Genomic DNA, 23,613 nt, shown 5'->3' with positions numbered 1-23,613 from the left:
TACAATGCGTATGACCAATGCTATAGTCCGTTCTTTATGTGTTATGTTTGGCCTGGCTGGCACCTACAACCTCACCTAGTAGCCCTATATACCCCGTCCGACCAAATTGCACTAAACAGGTTGGCTAAGGTAGATGAAAACAAGATGAAGGCATGGAAATTTGTCATAGATATGCAAGATTTAAAGGAGCCTCATTTCACAAGTGTCGAGCAAGGTGAAGCTAATGCCTGATTACCTCACCTATATATGGTAATATTTATAATTTCCTGTTAGTGTCTGCTTATTGATAGAGATTTAATCAACCTAAATAAATAGGTTAATTAAATCCTATTTTACTTATAATAATACTCGCAAGCGCACGAGGTCTATTGTAGTAGGTGTGCAAATACGAGGTCGATCCCACAGAGAATGCGTGTTGGGTACAATTGAATATTTAAATACTACTTAACCTAATCCGAACTATATTGGTTTGTAGGAATGATAATTATTAACTAAAGCTAGTTAGACTATGGAAATAATAAAACTAATATTAAATACTATTAATGGAGAGAATGCTAAGACACTCGAATCCACCCTAGACTGCAAGTGCCGACTAGCAAAGTTAGTAAAACTTTTGGGTGATGATACTAGAGGTCTGGGGCTCGAACCTCGCCAGCATCAAAGAGTTACTGATCTCATTTAAAACAGGCTTGCCAATAAATAAAAAATAAAAAAATAAAAAATCCACCCTAGACTGTTGTAGATTATCTTAGTTAAATTGATTTAAAGTTCTTTTTTAATTACGAGTAGCACGAGGGAAAGTGAACCCTAGCTTTCTCGAAGATGTGAACGTTGAGCTTTAATATAATTTATATATTGGTTTGATTGAATTTTAGCAAACAAGAATATAAACTCCTAGCAAAAATCGTCTTCTTACAGCACGACTTCTCACAAGTTTACGTAAACGATAAAATCAATGCTTTGATAAGAACGGAATATTTATCTAACGATTAACTAGTCAAGTCATGAACTTTTAACATGCAAGATATAATCAATGAAAGTATTCTACTAATGTCAGAGAAATCAATCAGTTATTCATAAGTTGGAGAACAATAAACTCTTTAAACATTAAAAACCTACGCAAGTCTAGGGCTTAATCTAAACCCTAGCTTGAACTTAGCCAAACATAATCATAAGTAAACATAAACTAGAGGAAGGGATAGATGGACTCATGTAAATAGTGGGTTCGGTTCTTCCTTTCCTCCAGTTTCTGTCTTCTTCTCTTGCTCCTGCGTTATTCCACTATTTCGACCCTGTAAGATATAACATGTTCAAGCATGCGGTCTCTCTCTAGTTCTCTCCTCTTACTCTCGAGCTCTCTCTACTGTTTTTCTCTTTTTCTCTTTCTTACTTTTATGTTATGCGTTACGGAGAGCCTCCCTAAACTCTCTGTCTCCCCTGTTTATATAGTGTCTCCCAAAACCGAAATTAGGAAGTCCATTTGGTTTCGGAAACTCTCCCAAAAAGATGCAATTGGAAATTGGAATATTCTCATGAAATTTGGTAATACAGTTTCGCATCCAGAAGTCGGTCTCTTTTCTTACTGCTTGTATGAAGGGAAAAGCTATGATTCGGTGCTACAAGTTGTATCGAATGGATGGTAGATGATGTTGTGGGCTTTGATTTTGGTTTACTGGTTGGTTTGATTTTGGAAGCTTGAATGTTCAATTTCATTGACCGGAATTTGCGGGATGGGTTTTTCTATTTCTATTCGTGAGAGACAAAAGGTGGAGACTGTTCAGGTGGTCTAGTAGCTAGGAACTATGGTGGGAACGGGCTTTAGTTTATAGGGGCTTCGGTGTTAAGAAATGGGATGGTTCGGTCTTAGTTCTTGGACCAACTAAACTTGGTCCCATGTATTCTAACAATCAACACCTCACCTGTTAGCTCATATTCTATCAAACAGACCCAAGCCTTCGGTCATGAACAATCACATGGATAGGAAGCTTCCACCTTGGTCACGTGCCCACTTAAGTTTCCTTTTTATGTGCATTCCCAAATATACATAGTTATAACCTTGCTGATCAGGTGCTAATCTCCACTGAATTGCACAATCAATTGTCAGCCAACCAACATAAAATTTCCGCATTGGCAAGCCCCTCTACTGGAGTTCCAATCTATATTCAGAATCTCAACGTTTACGCCATTTGAATACATTATGCCTATTTTCTGCACATTCACAAGAAACACACTAACTACATTAAACAAATAAAATAAACGGACTAACTAATATAAAATTGGGCGTAAATAATGTAACATTTACATACTTATCACTTATGTCCCAAGCGATTTTTTATCTCCATAATGGATGGAATTCATATAGGAGTTGCGTCTGCAATTTATTGTTTATATTTTGTATCATTTAACTTCCTTTTACAGGTGCTCCCATTTACAAGTACGTTTCTATGGTACTCTCTATCATTTATTTTCATTCTATACTTTAGGGACAAAACATGATTCCGTTTGGGGGTGGTATAGAAATACGTTGTAAATGTTTAAGCACATAATAGGTTGTATATTACGTATTATTTGTCATATAAAAAATATGAAAAGCATAAAAATAGTTTATACTATGCACTTAGGATAATGGTATTATTTCCTTTTCCATGATGATATTAGTCTAGAAATCTCAAGTAGCTATAGAATTAAGCATATTTCTTAGAAACTTAGGTTAATAAGTAGGTAATAGTCATTGCATCTTTTCATTAACATCTTGCATGAGCATGTATGAGTGTACTTGGCAGTATTTTTCTAAAACCTAGGTTATACTACTTAATTTTACATATCCTGTGAGATTCTAACCTAAAAGCCTCATATGAGTGAATATCTGAGTGATGACACAAAGGAGATATATAATATGAGTAGAGAAATCACACATCCACATACTTGATCACCATACCATATCCTAAGTGAGAATTTAGGCCATATTTGGATCGATATAGCTAAAAATTCATCCCTATAAGTAATTATCCTCTAGTCACTCCTCTGAGCCTTTCAATTAGCCTTTTTACAACCACAAATTCTTTACCTATCTTTTAAACTAATAAAAATAAGCCTACCCATCTTGAATGAGTTTGAGAAATAAGATAAGTAAGGAAAATAAAGAGAAAGACCTGTGGAAAACCAAAAATTAGTTAGTTGCTTCAGAAAAGAAAAAAGAAAAAAAACTTTCATCTAAAGAAAAAAAAAAAAAATAAAAATAAAAATAGAAATAAAACAAAAACTCCAAAAATAGAATAAAAGAAGTAAAAAAGCCAAAATAAAAAGGCTAAGGACGAAAACTAAGTGTAGAAGCAAAGTAAGAACAAGGTTTTCTCTAGTTACATGTAATTGAAGACCATATTATCTCATACTTGTTTATTTGAATATCCATTCCGTTTCTTCTGAAAACCATCACCTCTGCCCTGTATCACCTACTAAAGACCTCTAGCTCAATTAGGATTAATTTGGTGTGATAATAAGTGGTAGATGTGATTGATCGACCTCGGCTCCTTTGGGCGTCATTGAGATTGTGCAGAAATATGTGCCCACTGCACACTGGAGTGAGCTAACTTGAGTGGAAAAATTAGATTATTTTTGTCTTGACAAATTGTGAGGACCTACTTAAGAATGTTATTCCAAAAGTTTCAAAAATGGACCTGGTGATAAGAGCTCAAAACTATAGTTTTAACCCCTTAACAATATAGTTGTTAGACCAATTATGTGATTAATAATATATGTTTATCACTAATTATGTGCTTTTGAGTATTTCAGGCTTCCGAGTTGAATAAATATAAATTTGTTAATAATTAGGTGCTAAAAGGAGCTAAAATGATTGCTATGAAAGTTCTATGAAGAAAGCCCAAGTTTCATGGAGAAAAAGCCCTTAAAAAGCCCAAGTCAAGCTGTTAAGTGAAAGTCAAACCGGATTAAAAAGCTGAAGAAAAGTCAATAGAACTTCAAAAGGTTTTGGGCCCATTTTATATCAAATGACCTCGGGCTCAGACATCGGATTTGGGCCCATTTTATATCAAAATGACCGACTCAGAAAGCTCTTTCCAATGGTCTAGACCTTGACTCGATCAGAGTAGTATAAGTTGGTGAAACCTCGAGCTACAGTAACACGACCAGAATTGAAAGTCTTGGATTCAACAAATTGGGTTTTGGGCTCGATTTTTTGGCCCAAAATATGGCTCCTCAGCCCATGCACAAATTTGGGGATCTAGCTCTTCTATATAAAGAGACAAAAGCTTAGCTCTTAAGCAATCTAGATCCAAACCTAGTTCTAGTTCATAAAAAATTAGTTTTGTAATATAGAATTAGTTTTAATTCATTAAATTAGTTTATATAGATTAATCTAGTTTTTATATTCAATTAATTAGTGTTAGAACAAGTAGATTATTATTTGAGAATCAATTTTAGTTTTACAATAAAGTATTAGTTTTTAATTCCAATAAACTTAGTGATTAAATTCTTATTAGTTTTAGTATTGTTAAATTCATAAATTAGGATCATTTCTTAGTGTTAATTTAGTTTTGAATTCTTGTTTAGATCGATATAGTAAATTTATAATATTTAATATTATGTCTTGTTTAATTTCAATTAGAAATGATAGTTTGATGACTCTAGGCTAAACCTCCATTAGAGGGGGTTGAAAAAGCATTGATGAAAACTTGATTTCGATTAGCGTAAAATAGTCGTAATTTTCATTCCATTCTAGAAAACAATTAGTTCACCATGAGAATGGGTTTGATTGTTTCATATGTTAGATGTTAGTTGGTAGAGATTACCATGAACAACTAGGGATTAGGAAGAACCAATTGTTATGCGAAAGCAGTTCAATTCGGATTACGACGATTCTTCGTTAGTAAATTAAGTCGAGTTAAGGTGGAATCAATCCCCCCTAATTCTTTATCTAGTATCAATTTAGTATTCCATAGTCGTATAAAATCATATCTTGTTAGTATAATTTCCATCGTAGTATAAATTTCGTAAAACTCTCATTAACTTTGGATAGATTGATAATCTTAGGAAACACGAATTCTAAAGAACTAGGAGTTGAACGAATCTTTTACTCCAACTCTATTTTGATAGAATCGAGAATAGAAATCTTTGATAATTAGAATTGAAAATAGTTTTAGTTTTACTTGCGTTTGAGTCTTGTAACTTATTCGTAGGTAAAACTATCATTTTACATTTATCACCTGCCATTGCATTTCATAACATAGTTCATAGCATGCATGTGTATCTTTAGATGATTTGATTATTATGCATATATTAGTTTAGTTTTCAAAAGCATTGTTCTTATTATATTGTGATCGAGATGTATAGATATTTGAGATTAATTAGGAACTATTTTTATCTCTTAGTCGTTGTAGTATAAATAAAGTTTGTGAGTACCTTTCCTGAAAAACTCTCACGAGGCTATAACTCATCCACTATGAAATTCTTAGTGGTTTAAGGCCTTATTGCATATGGTAAATGCAATCGCACTCTGCGAAACGAGATTAGTTAGCACCACACTTTTGGCCACTTATCTGTTTTTATTTATCATCTTTGCTTGAGGACAAACAAAATACTATTTGGGGATGGTGTGATAAGCACCTAAAAGTGTATTTTAAACCCCTTTATAGTATTCTACTTAGGACAATTATGTTTATAATAAATGAGAGTTAGTACTATTTATTTGTTTTTGTGCATTTCAGGACTTGAAGTTGATTAGGTGACTAAATGCACCACTTTTGCATGGAAAATGAGTCAAGATGATTGCTAAGGAAGTTCTACGTTTAAAGCCCATGAATCATGAAGAAAAGCCTTTTTCAAGGCCAGTCAAAGTCAATCCGGGTAGAAAAAACACAAAAAAGTCAACAAAACTTCAACAGGCCGTATCTTTGGACTCGGGCCTCAGAATTGGCCATACTTTAGGTCAAAATGACCGGCTCGGAACCATCTTTCCAATGGACATAGTTTTGTCCTAATCAGAGCTAGAAAATAGACAAAAAGGATACAAAAGTAATTTCCAACAGCTGTGGCCTCTTTAGACTTAACCTAATAGACTTTGGGCTCACTTCAGAGGCCCAAAGTCCCCCTTTTTGGCCCATGCACAAAAATGTAACCCTAATCCTCTCCTATATAAAGAGGGTTAAGGCTAAACACTCCTGAGCACTTAATCTTTCTTGCTAGTTTCCACTCTATTGTTAATAATTAGTTTAGTTTAGTTTTAATTAGGTTTATTTTTCTTTAGTTTAGGATAGTTCTAGTTTTGTAGCCACCATTATTTCCCATAAATAAAAAACTTTAGTTAAATTCAATTCAATTATCTTTTCAATTATGTCTTCTTATTATTGCTTTAGTGTAATGATTCTAATAATACAAGACTAAACCTCCATTAGAGGAGGTTTATGAAGCCATGTGAGGATGAGTAGCTATTAGTTTTATTATTTTTCATAAGGAACGTCAAGTTCTTCGTTATGAGTGTCTAGAGATAGAGCTTATAATGGAGAACTAGAGTATAGAAGTACCACCAAAGAGATTTGTGGTGGAGCTACACTCTCATGCTAGTGAAACTTTGATCCGAGAGGACTTGGTCTTCACTAGGGATTAACATAAGCGATTCGATAGTAACTAATAGTCAATCGAATCATGTGGCAGATTAAACCCCTTATAATATCTTCTCTTGTCATTTAAATTCACTATTTTCACCCTCAAATCTACTATTTTGGCTCTGACAAGTAAAGCATATTTCTAATATAAACTTGCATCCAAGTAATGTACGACTAGAGTTGGCGAACACGGCTCTCATCATTATTTTTACGATATTGAGAGTATTATATTTTCTGTTTTCCCATCATATATCTACTATTTCTTCACCTTCAATTTACTATTTTTACATTATCAAACTAATTATTATCACCGCTCATCATCCCTCTAAACGACCCCATAAAATCGTTTAGGTCTATAGACCAACGATCTGCAGAGGTCGTTAAGGTCAGATTCGCCTATGAACGATATTTTGGAATCATTTTTGATGCTTTTGTGCGACCTGGGTGGGTCGTCTGGACCAAAATCTAAACAAATTTTTTATTTGATTTAGTTAATTTCATATCCAAACCAAATTCATATACGCACATATCCAACCAAATTCAAACTCAAATTCATTTCATATCCAACCAAACCCTAATCCAACTTCAAACCAAGATCATTTCATATCCAAACCAAGTTCATTTCTTATCCAACCAAATTCAAACTCAAATTCACGTTCAAATAAAATATTCAAATTCAACATGAAATTCAAACGCACATTTTCATATTCATATACAAACACACATAACATGAAATTCAAACGTGAAATTCAAATGCACATAACCAAAATCCAAATTCATATATATAACTTCAAATTCATACATAAATGATTCTAAGTTCAAATTCCAAATTCAAATGCCACTATACATAACTTCGAATTCCAAATTCATATACATAGCTTCAAATTCAAACACAAATGATTCTAACTTCAAATTTTAAATTCAACTTCTTCACCATCTCTATCTTCGTTGTCTTCATCACTATCTCTATCTCCGTCATCGTCATCATCTCTATGATTATCCACATCCTCAATCTCTTCATCATTAGCTTTCAAGTAAGAAAGTGATGACAAATGTAAATTTTACAATGAACTCCAAACAAGAAAATTTAGTATACTAGGAATGAATGAAAACTACAAAAATCAATTTACTTACTTATCCCCTTCTTCCTATTTGAATTTTGTGGAAATTTTATTTGTCGTGATTAACACCAACCTGGTTATAACTAGTACATCTCCTGCCTGTCTTCCTTTTACTAGCTTTTGCAATGCCTTTCTCCAAACCTCCTTTTCTTCTAGTACAACTTTTGTAAACCTTCACTTCCTTTTTCCTTCCTTTAGTTTGTGAGATGTTGGGATTCATAAGTAAAACTTGTGAGACATCAATTGCAAGTTGTGAATTTTCATTGACAGTGCATGAATCGACAACTTAAATCTTGGTCCCGTCATTAGTGTTCTTTATTTCCTTGAGCTCCAATAATAGTGCTTGTAATCTTTTCAACATCAATTGGTAAGTCTCATTTGCTTCAGCTATTTCATAGACTAATTGATTGGCAACCATATGAAGTTGGGTAGTTCTTAGTACCTCAGAACTCTCATGGCCACTTACTATTCCACCGTCATACTCAGCTCTATATTTGTTAGCCCTTTTCATCCATCTCTTTAGAATAAAGTGATTGGGTATCTCTATATCACGACACTGAAAAACCTTTACAAGGTGTCCACAGTGTATCCTTAGGAACTCAAAAAATTTGCATTCACAGTTACCTTCTTTTGTGGATGAGTTGAACTTCACCTTCCACTCGAGACTTGTAAATGTTGATCGTGTAGCCATCACTACCCTTTTCATCATCATCCAAGACATACTCAGCTCGAGCTTTCTCACATTCTTTCTTGAACCTATCATATGCATTCCTCGTATACAATTTTGATGCACTCTTTAAGAGAAAGACATTACTATCGACCATGTGATATGATCCAAGTGTTTTGTAGTATAATCTTCTTTTTTCTCTTTGAATAATTCTATTCAAACACCTATCATTCTTTAAAACAAACTCTCTAAGAGTTGTAGTTGAACGGAAAAAATCCTAGTAAAAAGAATTCATGCCTTCGGAACGCCCAATAGTATTAGTGCCAGCATAGAAAGTATCAAGTGATAAACCGGTGCCCATTTTTCTCAAATCTCATATAGTCCTATGAGCCATTCATTCTCCACCAACTCATATGTAGACATCAATTCCTTCCACTTTGTTTCGAAAATACTAGGAATATAAGTTTCCAGAATACACATTTTGATAGCTTTTTTGGAAGATGACCTCTTGAAATAAACATGTGGAAGTTTTTCAAGGAATTTCTTCAAAATGTGTTATAGGCAAAATCTATGTCGTGTATTTGGGAAAACCTTTGCAATAGCCGCCGTCATAGCTCTGTCTTGATCTGTGATGATTGAAGATGGGGCCTGCCCTCCCATGGCTGCAAGCCAAGTCTGAAAAACCCACTCAAAAGATTCTTCTATCTCATCCAATAGGAGTGCACAACCAAACTAGATTGACTGCATGTGGTGGTTTACTCCAGTAAACGACGCAAATGACATTTTATATACGTTCTTGCGATATGTGGTGTTAAAGAAAAGAATCACCAAAATATTGAAATTACATATGTGAACGACCATTTACCCAAAAAGAAATTTATTACCCATGCTTTGCTATCCATTTGTATTGCGTAGAAGAAATTATGATCATTTATACTCTTCTTCTTAAAAAAAAAAATTAGCACTACAGTAGCATCACCTTTGACAGGTTTCTTATACTACTTTGACGGACCTAAGTGGTTCCAAACAATCTCTGTCAAAAAAACCATTTTGTGGTCCATCAAGTATATCAACAACTATATTCAGAGGTATGCCTTTATCACAGAACGAGTCAATCAACATCTTAGCTGCAAAAGGCAATTTTTTGCAAATAGGCATGCACATCCTTTTCGCCGGACTAACAAGGTTGAAATTGTGTGCACCAACATATTTCACCACTTTCCATAATCCACTGTCTTGTTTTGTCGCTCTCATTATTGCTAAACACCTGCATTTCACCGTATTCGTGTTTCTCCTCTTGTTTATTACTTCTTTCTCAAACCCTCATCTATTCTTTTTTTTACTCGTTCTATGTAAGTCCCAAAACGCTCGTAAGTCATTTAACAAGTACTCACTTCGTCTGAATGTAATAATTCTTTTTTAGGTACTTCGAGTAATGACACTAAATCCCAATGCTTTTCTGTAGTATATATAAAAATGTTTCACACCTTCCAGACTTGTAAAATTCATCATAAAATACGAAATCTTTTCCCTATCAACTCGGTATATGTCGTATAGAGTTGGATGAGAAGACGAAGAAGCCTCATTTTCATTTTCCTTAGATACTCCAGCATGAAAAAAGATGTCATCAATTGGTTCTACATAAAACACAATAGATAATCAGTTGAAAGCTAGAGAAGGGGAAAAAAAATCATCTTTGAAGATTTTCATCTGCCAGTTCAAAACAAGTTCAAAATATGGGCTGAAAATATAAGTCACCTATATAAGTATGCAACCAAGTTGAAAACCCCTAACGTCAAAATAAGTTTGAAATCAACATCAAATAATTTCGAAATATAACTTGGCAATATAAGTAGAGTGCAAACAACTCTGTCAGTTCAATATAAGTATGCAAAAATCAATGTTTGCTCACCTGAATCATTCAATGTTAGCGTCAATTCCATCTCTCTTTCTGGTTGGTGGGAAACTGGACAGAGTTTAAAGGTTTGTTGGAGAAGAGAATTAGTAAGAATTGGTTTGCTGGTTTAGTGGAGAGAGTTTATTCTTAGTTTTTAGTTAAGGGTTTCAGATGAATACATTAGGGTTTGGCGCTGGTTTTCAGTTTAGTTCAAACTTGATAAAGGTTTCTTTTGTTTTAATTTTCTTTTGTTTTATTTTTTTGTTTTGTTTTGTTTTATTTCAAACCCTTAGATCTTGAGATGATCTCGCGAGGTGAGTGACCACGATCTTGAGAAGATCTCGCGAGGTGATGGGGTCATTTAGGTCCAAGCTAAGTGGTCTGCATGGGTCGTCAAGGGCAAATGTCTCTGGCAAGAAATTCGATCTTGGACAGCATGGATGGGTTGCTTGGCTGCATACCTAAACGATCTGATGGGGTTGTTTAGGTCTAAAGGCAAGCGGTCTGCATGGGTCATCAAGGGAAAATCTCTCAGGCAACGATTTCTTCAGATTGTTTTGAGTTATACGACCTGATTAGGTCATTTGGACAAAAAACTTGCATTTTTTTTTTTTTTTCTTCATTTCATATCCAAACACTCGATCAAATTTAAATAACTTACTTCATATACATCAAACCATATTCAAATTCACGTTCAAATTCATATTCATATACATCAATCCATATTCAAATTCAAACTCAAACTCACGTTCAAATTCATATACATAACTTCAAATTTGAAATTCATATAAAATAACTTCAAACATATAAATTTCAACTTCAAACTTCAAATTCTAAGTTCAAACTCTTAATCCATAACCAAATCCTAATCCGTAACAACCAAACCCTAATCTATATACAAAACCCTAATCCAACTTCGAAGCTCCAACTTTAGACACGATCACAACAGTAACACCCACCAATAAACTTGCACCGAGTCAAGTTTTCTGCTTTGTTGAACGATCTCTTTGCTTCCTCGAGAATCGCAGGCCCACCCAATTGCAGAGATTTCTCCAGCATGAAAGTAGTTTCGTCGAGGATGTTGCTCTATAAAAAAAAATACAAAACTAATTTATTATTTATAGTTTTAAAAGAGTGGAACTACAATTATGAAATGAGAAAACTCACCAGCCAAGTACTTCAATAAACTCTCAGTACATTGATAGGCCACTGCATGCCATTTTCAGTTCTGACATATTTTTCAATAGCTTAAACAAATCAAATGCTAATACAATCAATCATATGCAATTTCCTCCCATCCAAACACCAATTTAATTTGTAATAAACTCCCAGTCGAAGTCCAGATTTCAACACTCTCCAAACAATAATAACTTTATCAATGAATGGGTCCGAATTTACTCTAATATCTAATACATTTACATAATCAAAACAACAAAAACTAGAGCAATGCAGAAAAAAAACAAAAATGTCAACATTGCATAAAACGAATTTTTTTTACTTGCCAGAAGCCTGAAGACAGCTATGCAGCTTGAACTCTATTTGAGAAGTAGAGAATTTTGTTTGAGAAGGTCAGAAGTAGTATATATTTCAGAAATTTATAAAATGAAAATATAATAATTTGGTTCGATTTGGAGTGGTTATGTTTGTTTGGATTTCGTTTTTGCTAGGGTTTAGTTCAGTTCAAACTTGCGAAGGGTTTCTTTTGTTCTATTTTCTTTTATTTCGTTCTTTTGCTTTGTTTTAATTTCAGCCATGAGATCTTGAGATCATCTCGTGAGTTGAGTGGATGAGATTGGGAGTGGGCTGGATGTGGGCAAAATGGGAGTGGGTGTATCCCTCCCCTATATATATATATATGGGGCAGGCTACCTTGATATCTTATTTTGACACCTTATCTTGATATCCACAACTTACACAATGAACTAAGGGTGGATTTTATGGGAATATGTTCTCCATATAATAAAGATCATCTCCATAAAATATCAAGACATTTGAAGATGTCTAACCTTATCAAAAGTTGTGTTTAAATTCGATATTTATCTAATAGTTCACAATTTTAGCACTCTTTTTAATAAAACTAGACATATCCAATTCAGACGAGTTTTGGTGGAGATTCTATCCATGATATGAAAATATTCTCTACAAAAAATCAGCCCTTAATTTAATGTGCAAGTTCGATTTTTGGTTGTGGATTTCAAGATAAGGTGCAAAATAAGATGTCAAGGCAGCCTGACCCATATATATATACGGTTAGGCTAGGGAGACATCAATTTCGTAGACATCATCCAAACAGCAAAATTCCGACCTTGGATCACCAAATCTAAATAAAAAATCAAAGGCACAAATCTAAACAAAGCAGGGGTATTTTGCTAAATTTAATTATTTCTCTCCAAATTTCATTTCTATTCTGCGATAAAAAACCCTTACCTTCTCCTCCACTACTGGAAATCAAAAATTGGAATTTGCTAACCCCAACAAAACTCAAAATAACCCAAAAATCAAACCCAAAATTTCTAACCCAAAATCAAAAGCGAGCAACCAACTATTCTTTCGATTTTCAACACCCAAATTTGAAGAACCCATCTCTGATTTAGGGTTTAAAATTCGATTTGAACCCATTCTAGATTCTCACAAGGTATGTACTTTTTAAAATTTTGAAATATTTGTTCAATTTTTTTTTTTTTTTTTTTTTTTTTTTTAATTCTTGAGTTTGACTCTCTCTCCAAACTCGTAATTGAAACCATTTTAATTAGTTTTAAATACAAAAATATGCAACATACTTAGGTCCTATTAACACTTGTATCAACATAGAATTTTTTTTCACAAACGTATCAATGTACTATGCCCGATTTCACAAAAATAGCAATATGTTAGCATCCCCAGTTAAGTGATGATGTGTCTATTGTTTTTCAATTTTGTTTTATTTGTATTTTCCACTCGCCATACCACCTCAGCCGAAACTGACCCATATAAGCCATTTTCATCATCTCTTTCACCCATTTACATATAGACCCATTTGCCAAAAAAAATTCTTATATTATTTCCCTTGCAAGGAATTTCTTACATTAACAAGGAGATTGTATTATACTAACAATTCAAATTGATATTCAAGTTCCCTATAAAATAATGTCACTACCAAAAAGTCAAGTAACAGTCACAAAGCTTACTGATGTTGAAACATGGCCAAGTCCTTCTGATGGTCCCTGCCCAGCTAATCCAAAGTCTGAGAGCTTTGCATTGAAATCCTCGTCCAAGAGGGTGTTTGACGTTTTCAAAGTCTCGAAATATAAGTTGAATTAACTGACAACAAAACTACCCAACTGCTCCACCATTGACCCTTTCTTAAATTTGCATTAAAATAACACTTCCAAGTATTGGTTATGTGTTTGCAATTGCTAGTTTTTTGAGTTTTTAAGGAATGGATGGTGATCAAGCTAGTTCGTCTTCCTTAGGAGCTGCTAGTGTTGCACATCCTTCTTGGCGACAGAAAGGTATTAACAGAAAGGTTTATTTGCTAATGTGGCATGTTTAGCCACTAGTTAATAGTTTGTTGGTCTTTATTCATCAAATCCTCATTTTTGACACCCAATAAAAAAAAACCAAAGTCAAATCTTGGAAAATTTTTTATCAAAACTAAATGGGATCTATTTTTCAGGATACTGCTGAGATGAACAGAAGTGTTCTAGCACTTACAGACAATGTGGTCATGCTTGTTAGTGCAGTTTTGAATGGAATTGAAGAGCATGGGGTTAAAGGAATTGAACATAATTGAATGATCCCTTAATTATCACACAAGCTTTATCTTTAAAACAGTTGCCAATTACATCTTTCTCAATGGATGCTGTTGTCTTTGTCTTGACGACACACGAGCTTCTTGGTCATGAGTTACTCGAAAAGATGTTTAAGAGCGTTAAAGCCTGGTGGTGCAGTTACCTTTCAAAAGTCTTAGTCTGACGTAATGAACAAAGATGAGATAGTTTCCTCTCTTAAGCGTAGGTTATTGCTAGCGGGATTTCTAGATGCAAAAGTACCATTGGAAAATCTCAACTCCTTCACAGTTAGGGCCAATAAGCCTTCGTGGAAGATAGGTTCCTCCTTTACCATAAAAAAAGGTCTACAAAGAGTCTACCCAAAGTACAATTGCTACCAGTTGATGATTGTGAAGTTGGAAGCACAAGGAAAACATGTAAAAATTGTAGTTGTGGACGTGCTGAGGCAGTGGAGAAAGTGGAGAAGTTCGGACTCACTATGGACCAGATTGAGAATCCTCAATCCTCATGTGGTAGTTGTGGTCTAGGTGATGCATTCTGTTGCGGCTCGTGCCCTTACAAAAGTCTGCCTCCATTTAAACTGGGTGAGAAGGTATCACTGGATGGGAATTTTCTTGCATCTGACTTCTAGTTACCACAAAAGAAATCTATAGAGAAGTTTGTTGTTAAAGAATTTATTTACGATGGAGATGCTGTAGTTTGGAATAAAACTCATGGGCTTTCCATTTTAGAGATAGTCTGGTCAAGCCCGCTCAAGGGTAGTTTGGCCATTTTTATAAAAAATAAAAATTATATTATTATAAAATGGGTTGACCACGGTCAACTGAGATGACTCTAGGTCAATTGATAAAAGTAGGACTAAAGCCTAATAATCGATAATTTTAGGACCTATCCCTAAATACCCCTAAATAAGTAGGACCAATCCCTAAATAACCCTATTATACCCCTAAAATTATTGTTTATGTAGTGGCATTGTTTTGTTTTGGCGAGTGTTTCAGGCTGCATCTACAAGTTTGGTCCAGAGGCACTTGGATTTGGAATCAATACCTGAAGTTTAGGTCTCTGGAAAAAGTGTCGGGTGTCCTTCAAAACATCTCTTTCTCTATCATGTTTTATAGAGAATTGTTGCAGGCGTTTGTTTTGTTAATTTGCAAAAGCAAGATTCTTTGTTTAATTTGACTTGTAACATATTTAATTTAAGTGAAATTGAATGCGGGTAAAATGTTAATTGGAAGTAGAATTGGTGAACTTTAAGGGGATCGAGTATCGACACATAATTTTCGTTATTTGGATATTTTTGGTACTATGTGTTATTTTCTTTATGGAATTTAGTTCAAACAGTAGAGCGCTTGAGAATGCTAGTGGATCTCCACTACATCTCTTAAGATGGTGGTTCGAATCCACCAATATCCATTTAAGGTACATGTAGAGAAAATTTCGTTTTCACGATCGAAGGCGCGCCAAGGCCAGATAAGACTCGCTCATGACTCGATGATTTAGTATGACCAGCTCAAAAAGAGCGGGACCCGCTACCATGGCTTTAAACACAAGTCCGCCGGGCTTTTTCTCCGTGGGCTTCGCTACCGAAATTTTGGTTTTGGTATAAAACAAAATCGTCTTTTGAAAACTTAACTTTTCTAAAACCAAGAAAAGAGAGTGATTACAAGAGAACAATTCTTTTGTGAGTCGAAGTGTTCATTCTTTGTGAGTGAATTGAGAGAGACTTGTAATCGCCATCTCGGGACATCTAGTAAAGCTTGGAACTCCTTGTGTGGAAGTAGGCAAATTGCCGAACAACGATATATCTCTCTTGTGGTTTGTTCTTCTTTTACATTGATTGTTTTATTTCATATGCTTGTTATTTGATATTGAGAAGTGTTGGGATATTTCAAGTCTTGTTTATTGAGAAAGATCAATCTTTGTGTAGGATTGATCCGTTTGGTGTGGGTAACGCGTTGTTTCCAGCTTAATTATTCACAACAATTGGTATCGAGCGTAGGTATAACGACTGGGATTTTGAGTTTAGTACTAAAAATTTTGTAGACAAGGTGTTCGATTAAATGAAACCGTTTTTTGGGTTATTGTGTGTAACTTGAAAGATGGCTCCCAAGATGTCAAACGCAAGGTTTGAAGTAGAAGTTTAATGGGAAGAATAACTTTGGGATTTGGCAAGTCCAAGTAAAGGACATCCTCATCCAACAAGGTTTGCACAAGGCTTTGAAGGGGAATGAAAAGTAATGATGATTGGGAAGAGTTCGATCTTGGGGCTTGTTCATCAATCCGGTTATGTCTTGCTAATGATGTCATGTATAGTGTGATGGGAGAAAATATCTGCCGGTATTTGGCTCAAACTAGAGTCTATGTATATGACCAAAAGCCGAACAAGATGTACCTTAAGAAGCGTCTTTATCGGTACATGATGGTCGATGGTTCAACGATGCAAGAGCACGTTATGAAGTTCCGCCGACGCCTAGCGGATTATTTGAATGTTGGTATGAAGATGGATGATGCGGCATGGTGGTTTATGAGCATCTAATGACTACATTCATGAACAGAGAAGTCGCCGATCTTGACGAAGTTCAGAGTGCACTTCTTTCTTATGAGTTGATGAAGAAGACAAGAGAATAACATTGATGCAAGTCGGGGGCTAGTTTCGTAATTATTTAAATAATGATAATTCTAGGTCCAAGTCAAAGAAAGCCTTAAAAAAACATGTACAAATCTACAATTGCAATGAAAAAGGACATTACGCTAAGTAATTGTCCTCACCCCAAGAAAGAGAACAAAGAGAGAGAGGTCGAAGAAAGGTAAGGCAAAATTTGAGGCAAATTATGCTTCGTGCTCAAGAGGATGAGTTCGATCTGTGTGTCCACACAAGACTATACGACCGAGAGGTGGATCCTTGATTAGGATGTTCCTATCATATGTGTCCGAATAGAAAGTGGTTTAGTTTTTATGAGAGCATTGATGGTGGTTCTCGCTTTTAATGGGTAATGACGCTGCTTTTGTAAGGCGGTAGAATTGGAACTATAAGGTCAAGATGTATGATGGTGTAGTGAGGACTCTAACCGATGTGAGACATGTTCCCGAAGCTAAAGAAAAGTCTTATTTCTCTTGGTACCTTTGATTCCAAAGGCCACAAATTTTGGCGAAGGTGGAGTCCTAAATATTGTTAACGGCTCTTTAGTTGTTATGAAGCGGTCAAAAATATGGAACCTTGTATACTCGACGGGTAGTAGAATGCGGTGATAGCGATGTAGCAAAATGAGTGCATGTAGTAATGATTCCGAGTGCACTAAGATGTGGCATACGTTTAGGGCATATGGGAAAAGGGTTTGTCCGAGAAGTCAGGCGAGGGCTCTTGAAGAACTCAAGAAGCCAGTATGGGGTTCGTGAGCATCAAGGTCTATGGGAAGAAAGCAGTCAAGTTCAAGTCAAGCAAGCACCACGACAACAGGCATCCTTGATTATGTGCATAACGGATGTTTCGGGGACCCTCGTGGTGGCTTCCAAAGGAGGTAACCGCTATTATGTCTCATTCATTGATGATCATACTCACTATGTGTGGGTGTATATGATGAAATCGAAAAAGATGAAGTGTTTGAGACATTTAAGAAGTGGAAGGCAAGGGTTGAGAATCGCACGGATAGGAAGGTAAAGACATTCTCCCGACAATGGTAACGAAGTATACCTATGGACCTTTCCAAGAGTTACAGGAATTACCCGGTTGATTAATTAATCGGGAACTGCACGCACGCCAGAATGGAATGGCAGAGAGGATGAATAGAACTTTGCTTGAAAGAGCAAGATGTTTATTGTCTAATGCCGTCCCCAGGAAAAAGTATTGGCGAATCACGGTGTCCATGGCGTGTTACTGTATTAATAGGTCACCAATACCCGACCATAGATTGCGGGACACCCTATGAGGTGTGGTCGTAACCCAAAGGATTATAGTATTTTGCGAAAGTGTTTGGATGACAACTTACTACCATGTAAGGGGAAAAGCTAGATCCCAGAGCTAAGAAGGCCATATTCTTAGCCCGCAAATGGGGTAAAGCGGATACGATTGTGGTGTCTAGAAGACCACAAGTTCCCCGGTACAGAGATGTTACCTTTGATGAGACTTCCGCGGTTATCTTTCGAGTAGGAAGGGCGAATGGTGAGTCCATTGAGCTTGAGAAAGACCGACGCAGCAGAGATGATTTGGTTAGATCATGATGAGGTACCAAATCATGGAACCACACAAAGAAGGAAGAAGAGCATGAGCATCCATGAACTTTGTAGTGACCTACCAGCCACAGAGACAAGTTAAAGAAGTGCACAAGTATGGGCATGAAGTGGGTGAAACACTATGGTCGTGGATTTAGTGGGCATATGACCGAATATCGAAGATGATGAGCCGGATAGCTTCAAGGAAGCCGTTAGAGATGCTCATTACAAGAGATTGGTTGGTAGATATGCAAAGCGAGATGGAATCTCTTGATAAAAATCACACATGGGACCTAGGCAAAATGACTATGGATAAATGGGTGTTCGAAAGAAAGAGGTCCTTCCCGAGTCCGACAAAGATCTTGGGTACAAGGCAAAGAGTGGTAGCAAAGCGGTTTTTCACGAATGAAGGAGTCGACTACAATGAGGTATTTTCCCCTCCATTCGTGGTGTTATTGAAGTCTAGTTGCTCACTTCAACTTGGAGTTAAAAGCAACTTGATGTGAAAACTTTTTGCATGGGGACTTGAAGAAGAGATCTATATGAGACAACCTGAAGGGTTTGTCGTTTGAAAGAAGATTATGTATGCAAATTGAATCGGTTTCACCAACGGGTTAAAGCAATCGCTTGTGCAATGGTACAAAGCTTTGACACATTCATGATGCAACATGGAAGTATGATCGCGCGGTCTACTTAGAAGGCTTCGTGGTAATAACTTCATCTATCTCCCCGCTTTATGTGGATGACATGCTTATTGCTTCCAAAAGCATGGTGGAGATAGACAAGTTGAAATCTCAACTTAGCTCGAAGTTTGAGATGAAAGACTTAGGTGGAGCCAAGAAGATCGGGGGCATGGAGATTGACAGAGATAGGAAGAAGCGACGGATAGTTGTATCTCGGAAGAAATACATTCGAAAAGTAATTTCGATTTGGTATGGAGAATGCAAAGTCGGTTTCTACCCCTTTATTTTGGGCATTTTACCTAAGTTTCTCCTAGTTGATTGGAGGAACAAAAGCATATGGCTAATGTTCCTTATGCAAGTGCCGTGGGTAGTTTGATGTATGCTATGGTGTGCACACGCCGGACATTTCAGGCGATTAGTGTTGTGTAGTATATGGCAAACTCGGGAAGCGGCATTGGGAGGCGATGAAATGGGTACTAAGGTAATTTGAAGCGGTACTTTGGATGTGGGATTAGCTTATGGTGGAGGCACTTGTTATGTTGGGTTTGTGGATTCCGATTATGCAGTGATCTAGATAGACGACGATCGACATTGGTTATGTGTTTATGATGCATGGTGCACGGTTAGTTGGAGGTCTATGCTTTCTGAAATCTACACCGAGCTAAGAGTATATATAATGAAAGAGGCACTATGGCTTCGGAGGTCTTCTAGATGATTTGGGTATCGAAAGCGAAACGATGTTGTTGCGGTATTGTGATAGTCGAGTGTTATTCATTTGGCGAAGAACCAAGTTCATTCGGACCAAGCATATCGATGTCCGATATCACTTTATACCGGGATGTCGTTGAGGATGGTGATGTAGACTTGAGAAAGTAGACACCCATGACAACCCGGCCGATATGCCGATGAAAGTTGTCACCGGAGTTAAGTTTTTGGACTTGCTCCAAATCCTACATGTTTGAAAGAGAACTTAAGAGGCGGTGATCGCGAAGTCTTCCGGAGGTGTACTTATGGATGTGATGGATGTGTTCGCCCGGTTTTATGTGTTAAAACCTCACCGAGGTAGAGAATGTGAACTTTTAATGATTTGATGACCGCGCCAAAGAAAGGGCTTAACCCGCTGGCCATGGCTTTTAACACATGCCAAGGCCAGAGAATTTTCCGTGCTTTATTTGGATATTTTGAAATTTTGGTTTTGATATAAAAACAAAATGGTCTTTTGGAAAACTTAACTTTTTAAAACCAAGAAAGAGAGTGATTACAAGAGAACAATTTAGTGAGTTGAGTGTTCATTCTTTGTGAGTGAATTGAGAGAGACTTGTAATCGGGCCATCTCGACATCTAGTAAAGCTTGAACTTGATGTGGAAGCTAACCACGATATATATCTCGCCTCTTGTGGTTTGTTCTTCTTTACATTGATTGTTTTATTTCATATGCTTGTTATTTGATATTGAGAAGTGTTGGGATATTGCTTGGAGGGTGTTGAAGTCTTGTCTATTGAGAAAGATCAATCTTTGTGTAGGATTGATCCGTTTGGTGTGGGTAACGTTGTTTCCGCAGTTAATTATTCACAACAATACATTTATTAGTGCATACTAGTTTCTACAAGTTTGTGGTACTAAGACTCTAAGAGAGTTCGTGTGTACACTGCAAGCTAGCAACCACATGTAGTAATGGCTATAAGTTTCTACTGAGATTTGGAAGAACATGTTTGAAGTTTATTAACAAGAACCTGTTGTTATTGTGATCATACAATCTTATATTACTTACTAGTTCACACTCGTAGGTGATCCCTTGCAATTTGGGCTATCTTCTTTGTAGGGTCCTGTCCGTGAAAAAGAGAAGTGGGAAAAGGAGAGGAGCGAGCTCAGGGATCTAGTATTATCAGTAGTCTGAATTGGATCAGATCATTTTATTGAATTTTTTTAATCTCCTACTCTAATATTAGTTTACAAGTATTCTGATTGCCTTCTATGTACTTATTAGGTTGAGAAAAATTTACATGCCCTCAGTCAAATAGAGGGTGTCGACCTTGAATTTGTTTTAAGATGATTGAGTTTTGTGAAGTAGTGATGCCAAGACCATCTCCAGGGAAGTAACTGCTATGATCTATGTGACAAATGGTAGCTAAGGCTTCCTTCTTTTTCAGCCAACTGTCAACACCAAGACAGTGCTGTCTCAACTGATGGAGAGGCTATCAAACTATGCTGCTTCAAGTGCAGAAGTGAGTAATACCCATATTTTCTCTTTAGGGTCAAGAAGTTATTCTCTTTCCCTCTTCATTTTTATATTTCTTCCTGCCTCTCCTTATAATTTTGTGTTGCAGGTTCTGCTTGAGTTCTTGCAAGTAGAGGCTTTTGCCAAATTGAGTAATGCTATTAGGAAGGTGAACACTCAATGGATTTTGCTCCCCTAATCTTGATAGATTCATTAGTTTTTTTTTTTTTTTTCTTTAGGAGTTAAGTTGTCTTGTCTCCACAGTGGCTTTATTGTACGTAACATGTTTCTTTGATTTATTTTCTTTTTTGTTTTACATGGTAAGTTTTTTGTTTTACATGGTAAGAGTGCTTCTCTTATCAGTACGAATGATCTGAGATAACAAAATTAATAGGAAATACCGAAATACCAGTTTTGTTGTATGAACTTTTGTTATTAGAGGATCTCGGTGGATTCGAACCACCATTATTTTTGGATATCTCCAAACTGCTCTGCCATTTGAGCTTAAGATCCACTATCGTCGATTTGGATGTTTGCTCAACATATTATTTAAAAAACAACTTATCCCAACTTAGCAAATTAGTAAAAACTAAACAAAAATCACTTGCAGACATTTTATCGAATACCATATGAAACAAGTTTGAAAACTTGAACTCATAAATCAGAACTTGATCGATAAGATGAATGAGAATCAACTTGGGCTGAAGAGAAAGCCAATGGCTTTGATTACGAATTGCGCAAAACAAACAGGATGCGCCAGCAGGTAAAAAACCATAACCAGTGATGACCAAAATATGAATACAGATGGCCAACTCAACCGAAAAAATATGAACTTACCACTTCAATATGATTTCTGCCTGTTAGAAGGTCTCCCTCACCTGCAAGCAGACAAATGTAAGGAATTGACCAAAACAAGTATTTCCACTCCCTACCATCTTTGCAAGCATGGATTGTAAACAATTAACCATCATAATTATGCACTACCTATTTTTTTAGGTTGGAACTCTCACAGAGTATCTTTGTCAAGGCCGGGCAGGGACAGAAACACCACGAGGAATGTAGACATCACCAGATATCTTAGCAATTGTTTTCAAAGGCCTATGTGTTGAACCAGAGATCAGAGCAACCCATTAGCACTGATGACTTGATAATTTGCAAGTTGCAACAACATTGGGAAGGTTCACTTGAAAATGTTTGACTAATAGATTAGTTACAACACACCTGGATGGACCCAACTCGACAGAAAGAGGCTACAACGGAAAATAAAAATAAAAACTCATAATAAGATTACATAGTGTAAAGAAACTCCATCTAATCACAAAGAAAAGCTATTACAATACCTTGTGTGTTCGTAAAACAGGGTCATTCACCATCAAGCCCGCTGTTTCTTCATAAACTACAAAGGGCAGAAAACATGAGTTTAATTTTTCTTAATTACAACTCAACAAGCAATTAACAACAGACGAACACACAATAGTTATGATGATAGAAACCTTGAATGGTAGCAGAATCTCTTTCCAAATGAATGATTTCCCCAATAAGTTTATCATAACCAACACGTACGAGTTCGTACATAGCAGCACCTCCCATTCCATCTGCAACCACCACTGGCCCATATACCTATCAAAAATCAACCAATTTTTTTTACCTTTCAAGTCAACCAAAATTCACACCTAATGCAACAAATTATATTAAATAAGAATCGAAATTTCCTTGCGAATGTAACCATATTCGCTTTCCAATCTTCAAACTCGAGAATTAAAAAAAAAATGGGTTGAATTTGGAGAATTTGATTTTGTAGAATTCGACTTTGGAGGAGCTGCAATGGGTTGATTTTGGAGAATTCGACTTTGGAGGAGTTGCAATTGGTTGATTTTGGAGCTGAAATGCATTGAATTTACTGGAATGATTTCAGTGTTGGAGAGAGGAATAGGAAAGAGAAGGAGCGAGGAAAACCCTTCGTTCGTACGTATGATTTTGATATTTTGGTGTTTAGATCTGATTTAGATTTGGTGATCCAACGACCAATATTTTGCTGTAAGATTGTTGTTTACGAAATTGATGTTTACTTAGCCAGACATGGAAGAAGAAAATCCTTGTCTGAACTTTGATTTTTTTTTTTTTGCAAGATAATATTGTTACATGCCACTTCAATATAATATTGTTAATGAGGCATAAATAGTAACTCATACTTTTAAACAGTAAATAAAAACTTTCTCTAGAAAAAGTAATAGAGAGAGATATGAACGGTTTTTTTTTTTTCCTTGGAAGAGAGAGAAAGAGAGAAACGAGGGAAAACCGTGAGAGAGAAAAGTTGGAGGAGAAGAAAGTCACAAAATGGGAGAGAAAATAAGGAGGGAAAGAGAGATACGGTAGGGTTTTTTAGTTTTAGGATTAGTTATTATCTTAAGTACCTACGTTTAAGAGA

General features: G+C 36.0%; 1 protein-coding gene and 1 pseudogene across 8 annotated transcripts; one reads left to right on the top strand and one right to left on the bottom strand.

The window, feature by feature from the left end:
• Positions 1 to 10,950: 10,950 nt before the first annotated feature.
• LOC147503035 (V-type proton ATPase catalytic subunit A-like) lies at positions 10,951 to 23,329 on the bottom strand. Of its 7 annotated transcripts, none has more exons than XR_015221876.1 (7): positions 22,679 to 23,329; positions 22,526 to 22,581; positions 22,407 to 22,435; positions 22,170 to 22,283; positions 22,023 to 22,063; positions 11,473 to 11,533; positions 10,951 to 11,391 (listed from the first exon to the last, which is right to left on the bottom strand). XR_015221876.1 is itself a non-coding variant. In XM_086607852.1 (5 exons), exons 1-4 carry the CDS (start codon positions 22,773 to 22,775, stop codon positions 22,208 to 22,210), a joined length of 258 nt encoding a protein of 85 aa, XP_086463978.1. In that variant the 5' UTR covers positions 22,776 to 23,329; the 3' UTR covers positions 21,481 to 22,063; positions 22,170 to 22,207. The 7 variants fall into 7 exon arrangements, 2 of the variants coding, with proteins under 2 accessions (XP_086463978.1, XP_086463979.1); XR_015221879.1 differs by having other exon boundaries at positions 22,196 to 22,283; positions 22,679 to 23,320; XR_015221877.1 differs by lacking the exon at positions 11,473 to 11,533.
• Positions 11,391 to 15,326, top strand: LOC147503036 (anamorsin homolog pseudogene; annotated as a pseudogene). The gene has a single exon (XR_015221875.1). The product of XR_015221875.1 is annotated as an anamorsin homolog pseudogene (transcript).
• Positions 23,330 to 23,613: the final 284 nt, after the last annotated feature.

Source organism: Coptis chinensis, chromosome 4 (genome assembly GCF_015680905.1).
Source record: "Coptis chinensis isolate HL-2020 chromosome 4, ASM1568090v1, whole genome shotgun sequence".
Lineage (NCBI taxonomy): Eukaryota > Viridiplantae > Streptophyta > Magnoliopsida > Ranunculales > Ranunculaceae > Coptis > Coptis chinensis.
Note: the sequence above shows the minus strand (reverse complement) of the source record. Positions and strands in the feature narration are given on the sequence as shown.